The 17,532-nt window shown below is 40.2% G+C and overlaps 2 protein-coding genes and 1 non-coding gene across 3 annotated transcripts; 1 reads left to right on the top strand and 2 right to left on the bottom strand.

Moving 5' to 3' along the window:
• Positions 1 to 12,042, bottom strand: LOC139912591 (putative E3 ubiquitin-protein ligase TRIML1). The gene is made up of 12 exons (XM_078291558.1): positions 11,992 to 12,042; positions 8,341 to 8,554; positions 7,559 to 7,773; positions 6,991 to 7,072; positions 6,793 to 6,887; positions 6,451 to 6,546; positions 5,897 to 5,992; positions 5,692 to 5,795; positions 4,959 to 5,061; positions 4,622 to 4,766; positions 4,513 to 4,539; positions 1 to 1,402 (listed from the first exon to the last, which is right to left on the bottom strand). Exons 2-12 carry the CDS (start codon positions 8,534 to 8,536, stop codon positions 858 to 860), a joined length of 1,704 nt encoding a protein of 567 aa, XP_078147684.1. The 5' UTR covers positions 8,537 to 8,554; positions 11,992 to 12,042; the 3' UTR covers positions 1 to 857.
• trnas-gcu (transfer RNA serine (anticodon GCU)) lies at positions 10,205 to 10,286 on the top strand. Its single transcript has one exon. It is a non-coding gene; the product is annotated as a tRNA-Ser (tRNA).
• A 427-nt stretch (positions 12,043 to 12,469) lies between the features above and the next one.
• Positions 12,470 to 17,156, bottom strand: LOC144537837 (E3 ubiquitin-protein ligase TRIM21-like). Its single transcript, XM_078291560.1, has 6 exons — positions 16,587 to 17,156; positions 16,240 to 16,335; positions 15,115 to 15,348; positions 14,078 to 14,225; positions 13,963 to 13,989; positions 12,470 to 13,864 (listed from the first exon to the last, which is right to left on the bottom strand). The coding sequence occupies exons 1-6, from the start codon at positions 17,154 to 17,156 to the stop codon at positions 13,320 to 13,322; spliced, it is 1,620 nt and encodes a 539-aa protein (XP_078147686.1). The 3' UTR covers positions 12,470 to 13,319.
• Between the last annotated feature and the right edge of the window lie 376 nt (positions 17,157 to 17,532).

Raw genomic sequence — 17,532 nt, forward strand, 5'->3', positions numbered from 1 at the left:
TTTGTGATCTTGATGATAGAGAATACAAATTGAATACAAATATATATATTATAAAAGGTCAGTATCCCTCAAATCTGTATTATAGGAAAAAGAAATGGCCAGAATATAGAAAATTACCCCTAACACCAGTTATATTACATGTAATCTCCTTCACTATTAAAATGTGGATAATTGAACTCGATATACCACTTGAGTACAAGACTACTAAATGTACCATAAAACATAATATCAGCTTTTTTTTCTTGTGTGCTGTATGTACAAGCCAGTGTTTAACAGCAAAAGTGATCAGTGGTATAACTGTCCATGATTCAGAAAATATACTGTATACATTGTAAATGTATTCAAATGACACCAAAATAGAATATATGCATTACCTCCCCAGCTGTGTAACAAAACACACACATACACACACACACACTCACACACACACACGTAAGCTGGACACATACATACATTTACATTTTAGGCATTTAGCTGATACCATTACCCGGAGTGAATTACAATTAGTGCAATAGTAAATCTACTTCCTAAATCACCATCATCACAAGTAACCAAGAGATCATCATGTGAAAGAGAAGTGGTTGTATAACTAAACTTTGGGACACCTATGCTAAAAATGTATGCACTCATGGTACTGTAAGGAGCTATACGGGGAAATGGATTAAAGTGTCCACTGAATGGCATATGTTATATGTAAGTGCTACAACAAGATACAAATAAGAGCTAAGGATAGACGTAGAAGCATTTTTTGTATTGCATATCCAACAGTGCATTAGAACTCCTACACTCCAATACAGCAGTAACACACCTGCAAAAAAACACACACATACACACATTCTTCATGACATGAAGAATCTCTAATGGTGTTTCACAGCTGAGATGATCAGAGGATCAGAGTTTTTCTCATTTTGTTTAAGATGTGGACTGAGATATGGGTAGAGCTCCCCAGTGAACGAGCACCCGGTAAAAGAGTAGATGTGAGAACGAGCCTTCACATCATAAAAGGACACAAGGCCTTCTTCGTAATCCACAAACACTCCCACATTCTGAGGTTTCTCTATCAGGTTAAGGCGAATTGGTGGGGCTGTCATGGCTGCATACTGTTTGTCATTATAATGTGCAGTAACCCAGTATCCGTTGTCTGGGCTCAGGGAGAGTTTCCCCTTGCGGTTTGCATTTCCTCTCGCCACACCCAGATCCCATCCTGTCTTGTTGGTGACCTCTACCTCCCAGTATGACTTCCCAGAGTTCAACTTGTTGAGACCCAGGACGCTGCCAAAGAGATCAAATCTCTCCGGAGCATCAGGTACTTCCTGGATCTCGCCTCCATCTCTCACTTCCTTCCCATCGTCTGACAGAATAAGACATGTGTGTGCGGTGGTTGGGTCCAGCTTTACATCCACTACAGTTGAGATACAATCATGACACAACACTTGATATGGCTAAAATGGTGATGCATAAACTGTATTTACTATACGTACATATGTTAAGGATTATACATGTTACTTTGAAATCAATCTAAATGTTCTTTACTTCTAAAAACAATAATACCAATCCTTAAGGAAACCAAATCCAAGGGACTCTTCATGAAAAACTCCACCAGTTGAAAATGGCCAGATGGAAGCCTTCCTAGTGTTGGAGTGGGCTATCACTGTGGCAGAGGATCTTTGGCAGAGATTGTTACTGCCATAGAAGAAGAGGAACAACTACAAGAAGACAGAGAGACTCAACATGGACCGGACAGCCCCATGTTTTTAACAAAGTGTCTCACATACATTTTGACAGCCCTATGGAGATTTAGCAATACAGTTAGGCCTATTTTTACCAGTCGATGTCACTATGTTTCCTACCACTGGTGTTTATAATATGTAGCTAATATGGATGAGTTAAGATGTTTTGAGCTAGATGCATGATGTTTAGCTAGCTAACTACTCTGTTAATGTGCAATCCATACAGGTTCAAGTTCATGTCTGTATGCTGTGGCAGTGAAAGTACAATACAGCAATATCATTTTGACTCGGCTTCTTGGCAACATTAGATCACACTAGTAGTAAGTGCTATGGTGGATATATAACTTTTGGTGATAATCACGGCTGGTCACCAACAAAATAAACCAATCCTAAATCTCCTATGCAGTGTGATGGTCGTACGATTATCAATCTCTGGCTGATTGAAGAGAACTTCACATGGGAAATGATCAAAATGTAGCCATGTTTATGTCTATTACCATGTTCAGCAGCAGGCCCATCCAAGTTAAAGTGTGTTACTACAGCCCCAAACAACTTGTGAAGAGAAAGCTGTCTTTGTAACAGGACCGTTCTGGTGATAGAGGTGGTGAGAGCCCCTCATGCTGTAGTTGCAAGGGAGCTGTCCAGCCTCACTACAGCTGTACAGGATCCACATCAATAAAGTTAAGTTTCAATGTTAGTTGACACTGAGAATAATAAGTAGGACCATTTTACACATTATTCTACACATTTAGCTGTAACCTTGTTAACATGTGATTCTTGCAGGATCACGGTATCCCACCAGTACCAGAAGATTACCATCCAAAAACAGATCTTGTTTATCCTTTATCGGGGTAGCTAATGTTTGTGTGTGTTGAAACCACGTCTCCTCAGTCAGCAACAAAATAAAACTCGTGATGGATTTCATCACCCTACACCACCAGTCAAATGCTGATAAATTTAATCTCCGGTTGATATGTCTGTTAACCATGATATGATACACCAGACTGCTTTCTTAACCTTTTTGGCTACTTTGGACCACACTTAAAAGCACATATCTTTCATACCAGCCACAGCAGACATTTATCAACATTTGACTGGTGGTGTAGGGTGATGAAATCCATCACGAGTTTTATTTTGCTGCTGACAGGGGAGACAGAGTTTCAACACACACAAACATTAGCAACCCCGATAAATGATAAACAAGATCTGTTTTTGGCTGCTTATCTTCTGGTACTGGTGGGCTACTGTGATCCTGCACGAGTCACATTTTAACAAGGTTACATTAGCCAAATGAGTAGAGAAAATGATGCCAGTCCTATTTATTATTGTCAGTGTCAAATAACTTTGAAACTTAACTTTACTGATGTGGATCCTGTACAGCTGTAGTGAGGCTGGACAGCTCCCTTGCAACTACAGCATGAGGGGCTCTCACCACCTCTATCACCAGAACGGTCCTGTTACAAAGACAGCTTTCTCTTCACAAGTTGTTTGGGGCTGTAGTAACACACTTTAACTTGGATGGGCCTGCTGCTGAACATGGTAAAATACATAATCATGGCTACATTTTGATCATTTCCCATGTGAAGTTCTCTTCAATCAGCCAGAGATTGATAATCAGATGACAATCACACTGCATAGGAGATTTAGGATTGGTTTATTTTGTTGGTGACCAGCTGTCACATTTTAACAAGGTTACATCAGAGTAGAGTTAAACTAGATTGGTATATTGGTATATATAACCAAGAAATTGTGATGTAACTGGTGAGGATGGGATAATACAACCTATACTGATAAAACATTTGAAATTTACATTTTCTAAATCAACAAAACCTTCAAAACAAAGTCTCATACCAAGTGCTGGACCAGCTGGATGGTCAATGAGAGATCCTGTTGTGAATCTTTTTTTTTTTTTTAAAGGATCCTTGAATTAATGAATGAAAACAGTTTGCAGAAAAATGGGAAGTTTTGTTTTGAATTATTTTTGCAATCTAATGACACTTTTAATTTTGTCTTCAAGTTCATATGCATTATATACTTGTGCAGCAAAGTGAATAAAAGTAACATACAAACTGCCCTTTAAACTTTTTCATCTAGTTCACTTGGGTTCTTTTTGCCTAACCACATGTTGTAACTTTATTTGTCCAACAGATGGCGAAATAGAGGCCTATTTAAAGATTCCAAATTTACATTCTCTAATCTTGATCTTGGGATGTCTGGATCAGAATGATCCTATCTGATTCGAAAATCTGTAAAATTCTGCTCCAGATTAAAAGAAAAGGTAACGCAAATGATAGACAGTGCAAATAAATGCAAATAATAAATAAATAAAGATTTGGATAAGTCCATGGATATATTCCAGAGGTACGTAATATCCGGGTGCAACATCGTCAATAGTGGGAGCCTCCAGGTTGTTATGTGATTGTTGATCTATGTTATCATTGTTGATGTATATACTGTCAAGTTTTGTTGTTTTAAATATTTTTGTCTACATGCCTATATGAATAACACTGTACAAGCAGCAATGTTGGACCAATGGAAGATATAACCACACACTTATATACAATATGGCCAGCTGCCATACTGAATGGGAACATGTTTGATACTCTGTACGTTTTTAACCTTGTTCATTTAACAAGCCAACGGATTTGAAGGCTTTTTAACTTTTTCATGAAGAATACCTCGGATTTGCTTTCCTTCCTGATGTACTGACCCCACACCGAAGAGCACCTTCTACTTTAGGTTTCACTACCACAATCTTTCTTTAATGTTTTGAACCACTAACCTCCAAACTTGGGAATCCTCTTGAGCTCTGTGGAAAAAAACAATATTGATTATTATCTTAAAATGAGTGCATATATTAAATACAAACCTTGGTCAACTTAAGAACTTACCAACAGAAGAGAGCTTTTCCAGTTTCTGTTGAATTTGTTCCATCATGGTTGATGTTATAGTTCTCAACGTACCGAAGGAGAAGGAAGTGTCAACAGTTACCTTTTTCCAGTCTATAAAATCGTCCAGGCCTGTTACAGGAGAAACCTACGTGTGTGTGTGTGTGTGTGTGTGTGTGTGTGTGTGTGTGTGTGTGTGTTTGTGTGTGTGTGTAAGGGGAAAGTATACCAAGTTACATCGTCACTGCCAATTAATTTCATTAAATCAAATGAAATACAAAAACAGAAACAGAAATATTATTGATCATTTTGACGCTAGTTGTTTTTTCTGCAGCCTCACCTGCAAGTCAGAGTCCAACTCAGCGATGGTCTTTTTGAGTTGGTCGATCTCTGTCTGCAGCTCTTGGATCAGATGTTTTGCCTCTCTCTTTGCTCTCCGTCGCCTAACAAACAACATATGACATTAGGTGGTCGTACTGTACGTACATTTTTAGCAAGGATGGACCCAGTGCCTGGCTCCACCCAAGGAACTACACAGGGAATGAAACTCCTAACCCAGGAAGTTCTTTTGTATGGATAAATAAATGTTTTGTTTGCTGATTGGTTATCCAAACATCCATTCAGTCCTGGTTTACCTAGTAACAGTTGATGTACTCTGCTGTGATTTGCTGCCTAGTGAAAAATGCCGTCTGATGTGTGGCAGCATTTTGAAAAATTAGAGGACAATAGATATGTCACTTGCAACCATTGTGTTTTTCAAATAATAGTTTTACATGGTGGTAGTTTTTACCAAATTTAATAAATCAAATTAACTCAACAGGTCAGGAGTTTTAAGGAGATTTCCTTAAGTTGAGAGAGTTGAGAGGTTTCATGTGTTTAGTCGTCGGGACTCAGGCTTTGTCGCCCCCCTCTGGCGAAAATGAAAACTGTCTTAGAAGTAGACTACTGCAAATGTAACTGTTGTTCACTATACTGAGACACACAGCACCAACCGAATTGTCCCAATATATCAATTTTTCAAGATTGCTTATCGTCCCAGCCCTGCTCTACCCTCGGAGCTACAAGGGACCAACCTGTCCTCCAGAGGTTGGAGGGCCTTCTGCCGAGCCTCCTCCACCTCTCTCATCACCTCTGAAAACACAGTGTTGATCTCCACCCACTCGCGGTCCAAGCCGCCCTAAAAAGAGCGATGGACAGGGAAGGAAGAGTAATCAAATCATAGAAAATCAAATTCAGAATAAAATGTTTAAAAAGATCTGAATCTGTGCTGCAGCTTACCTTGCAGGCTTTCACAGATTCTTTGATTTCATCCACCTTTTGTTCTCTCATCTGCATTTTCTGCTGTAAGTCAGCTTTGATTTTGTCTTGTCTTGCCTTGAATGAATATACACAAAAAGGTATATAAGTGTATGCACACATACATGCACGTGAGGACGACACGCACACACACACACACACACACACACACACACACACACACACACACACACACACACATTTAAAATAGCGCAGGATTGAAAGGGGAGGGTGATTGTCATGCCTGTCACAACTGTAGCTACAAATAATTATTAGCATTTGTTTTAATGTGCTTCGAGTACCAGATGGGTGGGGTTTACCATATCAGTGCAATTTAGAGGTGTTGGGTAAGTGGTCAATCAAAATTTATACTAAATTGACTTGCGAATACTTTTCTGTTATGTCTAAAATTTTGCGCGATCATTGTAATGTCTTCTGTGCTCTATAGCAAGCTTCTCCCATTTGGCTCCTTAGTAAGTAAGAAAATCTAAAATACTATAAAGGGTCTAAAAACAATACAATAGTGGGTCTGGTACCTGTGAGAGTTTTTTGTTCTCCCTGTCTTTCTCCTTTGGGCGGACTGCTGTTTCCTGGTATGTAGTAGTCGGAGGCTCCCAGACCAATTGCTCCACCTGCAAGATATTAAGAACTCATGCTGGGTCCAATAAATTAATAATAATATTATAATACACTTCATTTATACAGCACTTTTCAAAACAGTCAGCAATGGACCAAGTCAAATTTAAAAAAAATAAACTACAAAAGTGGTGCACATCACAAGCCACAACAGGGTTACAAAGAATAAATAGAGGTAAATGTGAGAATAAATTAGGTAAAAACAAAGTACATGAAAGCCTATCTGGAGAAATCTGGTGTACCTGCAAACCAGTGGAGAAATCAAGCGCCCGACGCACCGCCTCTACGTTTGCGGCTTTTTGGCGGGCGCGGGGTGGAGTCTCATCCGTCCCAAGCGCTGTGGGGAAAGGAGATGGTCGCCGTCAACCACAGCTGCCTCATTTTTGTCATGAGTGTCATGCTATCTCCTGTTTTGAATAAACAGTAATGCTGGTACTTACATGACGTGGTCTGATCCTTTCTTGTGGCCGTAGCTGGTGCAGGATTAGTTTGGGTGCTGGTGCTTGGTGACATTCTCACATTCTGTCAGGGGGAAAGGTGGAAGGGTAATAATTATTTAAAGGTTTTCACTCCAAAGTGGTATTTATATTCACTTTTTTAAGAAACAAAAAGAAAAATTAAATTACTCAGGATAATACATAAGCAGCGACAAATACAATACGTCTGCAAAACACACTTCTGTCATGATAGCAAAGGTATTAAATTATGCTATGACTTCAATAACTATCCATAATTATTTTTATTTCATTGTGTTACTTCTCTGATTTGGACTAAAATTCTTCATTTTGTCCTGCACTGATTACCCTAATTAAGTTGAGTGAATGACTGAATGACTGAATGAATGAATGAATGAATGACTTCTAGACAAAGGGATGATACACTCAAAGCAGATTCAGTGAACTGAGATGTCATGATGTATAAAAGAACCATACTGCTTTGCTAACTGGCCTTTGCCAGTTCTCATAGCCGTATGGTCTGAATATGCCTCTTGTGCTTGCTTGAACTTACCTCTGTCTTGACTGGGCCACTGTTGCCCTGCCAAACGGGCCTTTGTTGGACTCCGCCCGTCTTCCAGAGGTACTGTTCACTCTCTGGGATCCTCATTCCCGTTGGCGTGCATCCCATCTTCCCCTGGTGAATTCTCAGGCCCTGGTAACTTGTCATCTTGGACCAGCCGCAGTGGCAAACCTGGAAGCTCATGTTGGCTGAGGAATCTGTTGTGTCTGTTTGAGGCATAACTGAAGAGTTAACTTCCAAAAATGCTATCAATTTAGAAAACAACAAACAAAACAACACCTAAAGTTGATCGTTAAAAGGAATAGTTCAACTCAAAATGAAAATTCAGATATTATCTACTCCACTGAAGTTTGAGTCAGCTGCTGTTGGTCCATATCAGCTTTCTTCCAAACTAGTGAAGTTAACAAGGCCATCTTTTTACAGCTTCAATGTCCATCTAATTTCTCCAAATAGCTTGTGCAGCATAATCAAAGTGTTTTGTAGACAAACACTTGCACTGTGGGTCCAAAAGTCTATTATTTACCTCCTGTATTTTCCTCACTGATGCTCTGGTTGCACCCCACAGTAACAAGCAGAGTCTTCCACCAGAGTGCTGTAGGGTGCGTGTGCAACCAGAGCATTGCCAGTGAGGAAAATATAGGATATTTTTGAGGTAAATATTTGACTTTTGAATGCACAGTGAAATTGTTTTGCTACAAAACACAGTTAACTTTAGAAACTATCACACCATCTACATACCCTGTGACACCAGATTTGACACTATGCATACTCACCATCCTTGATAGGGGGGTAGATATCCAGCCAAGGTTCCTTCTGTTTGGCTGGAAGTCCTTGATTTCCCCAGAGGTGCTGTTCACTCTCTGGGATCCTCATTCCCATCGGTGTGCATCCCATCTTCCCCTGGTGAATTCTCAGGCCCTGGTAACTTGTCATCTTGGACCAGCCGCAGTGGCAAACCTGGAAGCTCATGTCTGATCTGCTGTGTGTCTGTGTAACAACATCATTATTTTTTTTTACCAATAAATAGGCAATTTTTGTTTTTACGGAAGCCCAATGAGGACATATATTCATACATTTTATTTACGCTGTTATGTTAATTTTTAGAAAACAATTCTTGTTATTCCGAGATAATAAGAAAATGATCTCATTATCTCGGGAAAACAAGTTTTGTTATCCCGAGATAATGAAATAAATAACTTGATATCTCGAGAAAACAAAGAAAATGAACTTATCACAGGAAAACGGCGTAAATAAAATGTATGAATACATGTCCCCAATGGGCTTCCGTATTTATTGATACTGAGAGTGTTGTGCCTCCACTATATATTATAATTGGACCAATTGCCCTTCCAAAATATGTTCACTTTTGACTGGTAACACTGGCAAACCTGGAGACTCTTTTGTCTGAGTAGTGTTACTTCAACATGAGACATATTTTCTCAACTGGTAAATACTGGTAAATTATTATTTTTATTTTTCCAGACATGTGAAGTCATATTCATTATCTGGAGGAGGAAAATGATTTTCCACAACAGGCTTGATAGATAGACACTGATAGAGTCCAGCTTTTGCCTTTTCACTTCTGTATCTTTCATACTTAAAGGCACCACTTCTCCTCATGTTGGGCCCATATCAGGAAGCTCATGTCTGATGAGTTTGAAGTACAGGCCTCTTTTTCTCTTTCAGAAGAAAATTTACCAGCTTAGGATGTGAGTGTAGGCTACTTCATGATTCTGCCTCAATTGCTCCATTTCACAGGTGAAAAACTTTCTCAGAAGCTTCCCTGACAATTCTTTGGAAAACATGTTTTTTGAAGAGCATGCTGATCTTTGATATCTAAGCTTCTAGTTATATTGTGAAGTACTGAGTCATAATGCATTTCCTCAAGCGTGTTCTCAAAGCATGATTGAAGGGGCTTCATTTAAATGTTTGTGCTGTTTAGTGATGACTGATGGTGCTGTTTACCTGTGTAGACAGTGAACTGAGATGGGACAGTGATTGATCGCCCTCTAGCGGTAGAAATAAATATGACACTCATCTCTTCACCAGACCCTGTCTCAATTTACACAGGCAGTAAACACTGCGGTTAAATGGACAAATTAATTCAATAGATGTTTATACCAACGTCTGCATCAACATTGAACACCTGTGTAAATATTGAGCCGAAATTAAAGTTGAGACGACGCCCATAGGCGCTCTGTTACCAGCACCATTTTTTAAAAAACCAGACCGAAATATCTTTCTGATATCAGTTCAAACAATTTCAAAAGCTATTTACCTACTTTCTTTTTTTCAAGAATTTTTCAGTAATATCACGTCTAAGTTTTGTGTTCGTTTGAACTTGTCCACGAGTTGTTTGTTGGGAATCGATTAGAAGAAATAGCATGTCATTTCCAACATGGTGACAAATCACAGACCATGTAGAGGGTTTCGTTTCAAAAGGCCATATTTTGATTTGTGGGGAGGAAACATTTTCATGAGACGTAGGGTATCAGTATTTTTTACATAGGTAATCCCATCCTGGAAAATGTGGGTAGGCTATTTTCTAGTCAGAATTTTTAGGCTACAACTCAATTAAAACGTTTTTTGTGTGAGTTTTTATTTTTTGTGATTTTAGCAAAAGCTTGAGCTTCATAGGACGAGGTGGCCGAGTGGTTAAGGCGATGGACTGCTAATCCATTGTGCTCTGCACGCGTGGGTTCGAATCCCATCCTCGTCGGCGTAATGCTTTGACGTGACAGCGAGGCGGTGGACTCTGAAGTGTCCTCGAGCAGGACATGAAAGCACCGCCCGCTCGATCGCTGGTCTTTAAAGGCCCTGACACACCAGGCCCACGGTCGGTCCTTCTGCGTCCTTAGTTTTTGCGGTGTGTCCCGCACCGTTGGCACTAGTCGAACTCCTGTCGGCGTCTTTTCGGCCGATTGAGCCCGTCGGTGAGAGAGATCACTCTGATTCGTAGTTCGTGTTTTGTTTTTTATGATTGGACTGATAAATTCCTTCAACATGTGGCACTGAACAGGAAAGAGCCGAACGAATTTTTTTTTTAAATCGGAAGGTTTCATTTATCTCCAGCTCTCGACACAGGTTCGGGAAAGCCTTTGAGCCTGTCTCTGGAGTATCCATGATTTCACCCATTTAGTGCGGTTTCTCCTTATTTTTCGCCTCCGCCTCTTCCTTTCTTCTTAGACAACCAAAAGACCAAGGGCTGACAACGCCAGTGCCATTTGCAACTTCTTATCAGACATATGTTATGGAGAGATATTTCCCCTCACGCAGGCGCAGAACGTACGTGCTAGTTGGCCGTCGGCTGTAGTCTTTGCGGTGTGTTCCAAGTGCAACTTTTTGGACCAGACGCAGGCGACGAGAGGCGACGCAACAGTCGGCCTTCGTCGCCGCTGGTTCTTTGATGTCGGTTTGGTGTGTCAGGGCCAAGGTGAAACCAGTCTTGATTACAGTACAAGACAACGCTCCACCCCACCACACACACAGATATCTATTTCTTACACTGGGGAACAGTATTTCAACCTGTGTCTATAGTGACCATGGGTGGAAGTAACTAATTATGCCTACATGTACTCACGTTATTGTAATTGAGTAGCTTTTTGGTGTAGCTGTACTTTTTTTTGAGTTGGCTATCTTTTCAAGAAGTACGTTTTTACTGAAGTATTGTAGGCTACTTCACTGCATCTTAAATCACATCCACAGTAGTAGTTTGTGACTCTTGTAACTTCTAAATTTTCCCAATTAAAATGAATTAGTTTGAACTCTCCTCCTTTTAGAATTGCGTGGAAAAGATCACAGCTAACAACTTTTTCTTTTCTAAAAAAAAAAACAAAAAAAAACGCCTAACTCTAATTTTTACTCTGAGTACATTTTAAATGAGCTATTTTTAGTAGATTTTTACACCAGTAGGCTACCTTTACTGATAATAAAAATATCAGCAATATAACAAGGACGTTCTAGTATTCTTTCCACCGAAAGGTTTTTATGCTTCACCAATTCGCCTACCTTGCTGCCGTGCCCATTTCCTTCCTTTTACTGTAATGTCACGCAACAGTGAAATACAAATGGTATAGCCTAATTAAGCAGAATGACACTCCCATGGAATTAGTTATATAAGTTTGAATCAGTACATCAAGGAGCAATTGATACAATACAAAAAAATGCACACGATCACAGGCTGCTAAAGTTTGTAAGATATAAAAATATAATAATCATTCTAAAATGCCATTTTGCCTATAGTCGGCTACATCTACAATCGCAAATATTTATATTCATATATTTCTAACGTGTGTCATGACTGTAATGTCTATTGTATTGTCTTGAACCACATATTGCGAGTATTACACATCCCGCAGCGTATTAGCATTAACAATAATAAATAAGAAGAAGAAGAAGAAGAAGAAGCAGCAATTGTACAGTACCTTACGCTCACTAACCCGAAGCTCCTCTGTGTCTGTCTGTCTTCAGTTTCCTCGCTCTGTCTGTCTGTTTACTCTGTCGATGTTACACTTACTTTCAGTTTCGTTTCTGCCTAAAGAAACGACCCACTTCCTTTGTCCCAAGCACATCAACACTTGTTGTAACATATCTTATGGTAAATTTTACGTAACACTAATCTGTCAAAAAGGTGGTGACTTTACAATTCATTTTAAATACTGTGACAGAGTCAATACAAAGACCATAAAAAAGAAACAAAGTTTGATTTGCGTTGGTTTTTATTTGGATTGTGATGAATCTGTATTTTTGTGATATAAATGTTCATGAATTACAAAATGTGTTATACAGTGTGGGGATTTAATAGCCTACATACTGTATGCACACACACACACACACACACAGAAAGGATGCCAAATATCAGAAACAACAGCTTACAAACATACAATACTTTGCATATCTGTATCATTTTAGGCCTTTATTTGACACTGTTATCCAGAGTGACAATTGATAGAGTGCGACAGTAAGCTTCTATTCCTAGATCGTCATCACAAGCAACCAAGAGTGAGGAGTGCAGGAGGCAGAGTGGTAGAGCTCTGACAAGATACCTAGCACGATCTTAGGTTAGAGAGTAGTGGGGTCTATTGGGGTCACCCTAATTGAAATTATGGGTGTTAGGTACTAGGCTGATAACACTAACATACATACTTGTCTACCTAGGAAAGACAATTTTGTTTTAGTCTGCACAGGAAAAACCTAGCCAAATTTTATTACGTTGGAAGGGGGTTATGTTTTCACCCCTGTTTGGCTGTGCTTTAGCAAAGATATTTCAAAACCCTCTGGAATCTGGGATTTCCGCCATTAGACAGTAGTGTACAGTAGTGTGAAATGAGAGTAATCAATAGTTAGAAATATACACATACAGAAGGACCACATACAGAAATGCAGTCCAGATACCTTAGGGGCCTTTCCTCAGCCTCCTTCTCCTCAGCTTGGGGCCCCGGGCAGATCAGTACCACTATTCCCCCCACTGCAGCACCACAGGCTCTACAGCTGAACATTTGGGGCCACCCATGCTAAAAATGTTATGCAATCATAGTACTGAAAGGAGCTATAAGGAGATTTAGACAAAAGTTTCCACTAAATGGCATATGTTATATGTACGTGCTAGAAAAAGATGAAAAATAAAAGCTAAGGTTTGACATAGAAAGGATTTTTTTTTTTGCATTGTAGATCTTACAGAGCATTAGAATTCCTAAAAACACACCAGTAACACACCTGCAAAACACGCACACAGACATTCATGACATAATCTTTAACGTTGTTTCACAGCAGAGATGATCAGAGGATCAGAGTTTTTGTCATTGTGTTTAAGATGTGGACTGAGATATGGGTGGAGCGCCCCAGTGAACGAGCACCCGGTAAAAGAGTAGATGTGAGAACGAGCCTTCACATCATAAAAGGACACAAGGCCTTCTTCGTAATCCACAAACACTCCCACATTCTGAGGTTTCTCTTTCAGGTTAAGGCGAATTGGTAGAGCTGTCATAGCTGCATACTGTTTGTCATCATAATGTACAGTAACCCAGTATCCGTTGTCTGGGTTCAGGGAGAGTTTCCCCTTGCGGTTTGCATTGCCTCTTGTCACACCCAGCTCCCACCCTGTCTTGTTGGTGACTTCTACCTCCCAGTATGACTTCCCAGAGTTCAACTTGTTGAGACCCAGGACGCTGCCAAAGAGATCAAATCTCTGCGGAGCATCAGGTACTTCCTGGATCTCGCCTCTGTCTCCCACTTCCTTCCCATCATCAGAAAGGCTGAGACGTGTGTGTGCGGTGGTTGGGTCCAGCGTTACATCCACTGCAAACCATATATGGAAAATTATTTTATGATCTGATACAATAAACTTGAAAGTCTGTCATTTGTAAGATATTTAGAAAAAAGAGTATACAACTCACCGGAAAACGTTGGAACTCTCTGAAGTTCTGTGAAGTGAAACAATTGCATTAGAACATTTAGGCCTACCTTTACAAATACCTTTACTACCATTTACCTTTATATTTCATCTCTTACCAATGGATGTGAGCTTCTCCAGGTCCTGCTGAATTTGCTCCATCATGGTTGTGGTGATTTTTCTCATGGTGCCAAAGGAGAGTGACATATCAAGAGCTACCTCTGTCCAGTCTCTGTGATCAACCAGACCTGAAAGAGATGGGTAGGTCTGAGTGAGAGAGAGAGAGAGACAGAGAGAGAGACAGACAGTGAGAGAGAGAGAGAGAGAGAGACAGATCAGCCAACAGACAGACCGACCAATTGACAGACAAGCAAACAGGTAGGCAGAAAGACAGACAGAGAGATAGGAAGACAAAAAGTTGCAGAGAGGACAGATATGAGAGCAAGCAAAATAATTACAATAGGAAAGACGTGATAATATTCCATCTTGGTCACTGTCCGCCATTGTAATTACTTACGAGGTAGCATTCAAGTCCATTTGTATTGTCAACATAAAGTCATAATTGTGACATTTTCAGATAAATAAATCTCTTTTTTGCTACTTTTTATTGCTGATTGACACAACCTATACCCGGCTCATGAAAACTTTTACATTTGTTGTTCTGAACACTTGGTTTAAGTTAAGTCTTTCCCAGGAAAGATTCTCTGGTATGCGCAAAGTGATGTGTTTTAGTGTGAGCAGCAACAGTGGTTTGTTTGGGATAAATAGCAGAAATCCTTGGTAGTTTGCATGAACAGACAAAGACAAGAGCGGTACCTACAGAAATTTAAATTTCATCAACAGAAAATCCAAGGAAAAAGACGTCATAGTACCACCCACACTGTTTGATTGCCAAGTTATCTCTGGGAAATGTAGTGCAAAAACACCACAGCAATAACCCCATAGCACCAAAAATAAGGCCAAAATCAAAAAAGTGTGAATCGCATGGATTACCACTTTAAGTATTTGGAGTGTGACTATTGTGCAGCACTTGAAACAACACACCCTCTCGCATCTTCAACTGTGAGTGTACACAACATTCAGATTCACAGTCTTTAGATACTGAGATCTGAAAACATGTCTCATCTAAAGGGTTAGGTTTCAATTTTCCTCTCACCTGCAGAAAATCGATTTGATCCTCCAGAGCAGATACGTCGTCCAGCTCAGACATGGCCTTCTTGAGTTTGCTGATCTCTGCTTGCAGCTTGTCTGTGAGTTCTTTTGCCTCTCTCTCCACAACGTCTCTCCTGTCCTTCAGCGGCTGAAGAGCTCTCCTCTGGGCCTCCTCAACAGCGGCGATCACAGCCGTGAACACACCGTCAATCTCCCACCAATCAGTCTCCAGTTGGTCCTAACGATGGGAGAAAATGCAGGATTGTCCACTTGTTTGTTTCATCTTATTGATTTCCAAAAATTGATATATTACAAACATATTTTTTTGTTCCTCCCTGTCCTATGAATTGGGCTAAGGCACCATTGGTCTGATTTTGATGAAACTTGCAGGGGTGATGCATCTTCGTAGAATTTAAAATACAGATTGGCCTAATGGGGGCGCTATTATTCAAGTTCAAAATTTATAACTCAAATGTGATATCACAGACACCACTGGTCTGATTTTGATTAAATTTGGAGGGATGACAAATGTTTGCACTGTAGTCTGGCATTTAAGAACATTATTGGCCTAATGGCGACGCTATAATTAAAGGTAAACATTTTTTAAATTTGATAGGCCATAACTCCTACACTGTAAGTCTGATTGAAACAAAATTTGTTTCACACTTCTAGCTGTCCTTACAAATTGATACACTGATTGGCCTAATAGGGGCGCCACAATTAAAGGTAAAAAAAACAATTAACTCATGATATCTCAGATACTACTGGTGCGATATTGACAAAACTTTAAGGGATGATACATTTTGGCCCTGTTTTCTGGCATTTAAAAAAAATACACTGAATGGCATGAAGAGGGTGCTATAATTAATCGTCAAAATGTCAAAATTTGAAAGTCCATAACAAAATGCGTTTTGCATTGTTTGGCCCAAGGGGTGTCTGGGTCATTTGTGGGGGACAACATGTTTACTTGTTTAACATATCCTTCCTTTTAAATGTCATGGTGTTGAAAAAGACTTGACTCGCTCTTGTCTTGGTCTTTACTTGGACTTTGATCCTGGTCTTTCAGTCCTACAAATATTTCTAGGATCTCATGATCTCAGGATTTCAGTATGTCTCCCATAGAGCTTACCATGCAATCCTTCAGAGATGTGCTTATCTCCTCCACTTTCTTTTCCCTCTTTTGGATTTTCTGCTGTAACTCTGTCTTTGTGTTGTCAAGCTCAGCCTGTAGCAGACAAACATGCAAGTAAATATCAAACTTTCTACTTTCCATGGTACGTACTGTAATACAAAATAGCACACAAATAAAATTGTTCCACATCTCATAATTATGTTTGGAATATATGTCTCAGGCAACGCATTGATCTAATTTACCGTAACATAATAAAACAAAATACATATTACTTTTTAGACTTGAAACAGTAACAGCAATAAATAAATAATTTGTCCCACACGGCCTCCCATATATTACCTCACCTTCTTCATATCCCACTCCGCTTCCATGGAGACAACCTCCAGACCTTCCTCCATGCAGAGCGCACAGATGCATCGCTGCTGTTTCCGGCTGTACAACTCTAGGGGGCGACCATGAGTCAGGCAGGCCTTCTTATCCAAGTTCTCCACAGGCTCCACCAACCTGTGGCCCTTCATCCTTTGAGTTGAAGAATGAGCCTCCAGGTGGGTCGAACAAAATGAGGCAAGACACACAAGGCAGGACATCTCAGCCTTAAGCTTTCTTCCAGTGCAAATGTCACAGGCCACCTCGCCAGGCGCCCCAGTGTACTCGTTGTCCTGTTTTTCCTGGGACTTTTTCACCTGCTCGACGACGTTCCTCAGGACAATATTTACTTCTGGGGTTTTCCTCAGATCATGCTTGCACAGAGGGCAGCTCGTGTCATTGTAGTTGATGTTGCAGTCCAGGCAGGACTTGCAGAAGGAGTGGCCACAAGCCGTAGCGACAGGATCCTTAAATACATCCATGCAGATGGAGCAGGTTAGATGCTGGTCCAGTGAGGCAGGCATGCTGGATGGTGGAGCGGAAGCCATATCTGGTTGAATAATTAACAATGATCATTTGAATTGTGAGTACTTGTACTTGCAACTTTTTAATATTTAACAGGCATATTTCCAGTATTTGCTTGCTCTCTACTGGCTGTATTGCCATGAAGCTCATTCCTCTGGGCTCTATTGGCTTAGCCACTCATCTAGTTGCCTCAGCCCACTGAATGTTTGCATGCATGTGCTCAGCCAATCAGTGGTGTTCTCTGTGAGAGCTCGCTGCATTCAACATTCAAGCCTAACTAGCCGATGGAGTGTGGGCCCGAGAGAGATGGTTAGCCTGCTACTCATGTCTGTCTCTTGTCAAACACAGAGATGACAGCGCACAGGTAGCATCATGAGGATGGTTAAAGGATGTAGCGGT

This window comes from Centroberyx gerrardi, chromosome 23 (genome assembly GCF_048128805.1).
Source record: "Centroberyx gerrardi isolate f3 chromosome 23, fCenGer3.hap1.cur.20231027, whole genome shotgun sequence".
NCBI lineage: Eukaryota > Metazoa > Chordata > Actinopteri > Beryciformes > Berycidae > Centroberyx > Centroberyx gerrardi.

Excerpts from the sequence above, each read along its gene's own strand:
- LOC139912591 (XM_078291558.1), bottom strand. The coding sequence starts at position 8,536 with ATGAGCTTCCAGGTTTGCCACTGCGGCTGGTCCAAGATGACAAGTTAC. Across the intron at positions 6,888-6,990 it reads AAAGGATCAGACCACGTCAT|CGCTTGGGACGGATGAGACT; the intron begins GTAAGTACCAGC and ends CTTTCCCCACAG. Across the intron at positions 4,540-4,621 it reads GGAAAAGCTCTCTTCTGTTG|AGCTCAAGAGGATTCCCAAG; the intron begins GTAAGTTCTTAA and ends TTTTTTCCACAG.
- LOC144537837 (XM_078291560.1), bottom strand. The coding sequence starts at position 17,156 with ATGGCTTCCGCTCCACCATCCAGCATGCCTGCCTCACTGGACCAGCAT. Across the intron at positions 13,990-14,077 it reads GGAGAAGCTCACATCCATTG|AACTTCAGAGAGTTCCAACG; the intron begins GTAAGAGATGAA and ends TTCACTTCACAG. Across the intron at positions 13,865-13,962 it reads GAGAGTTCCAACGTTTTCCG|TGGATGTAACGCTGGACCCA; the intron begins GTGAGTTGTATA and ends TATGGTTTGCAG.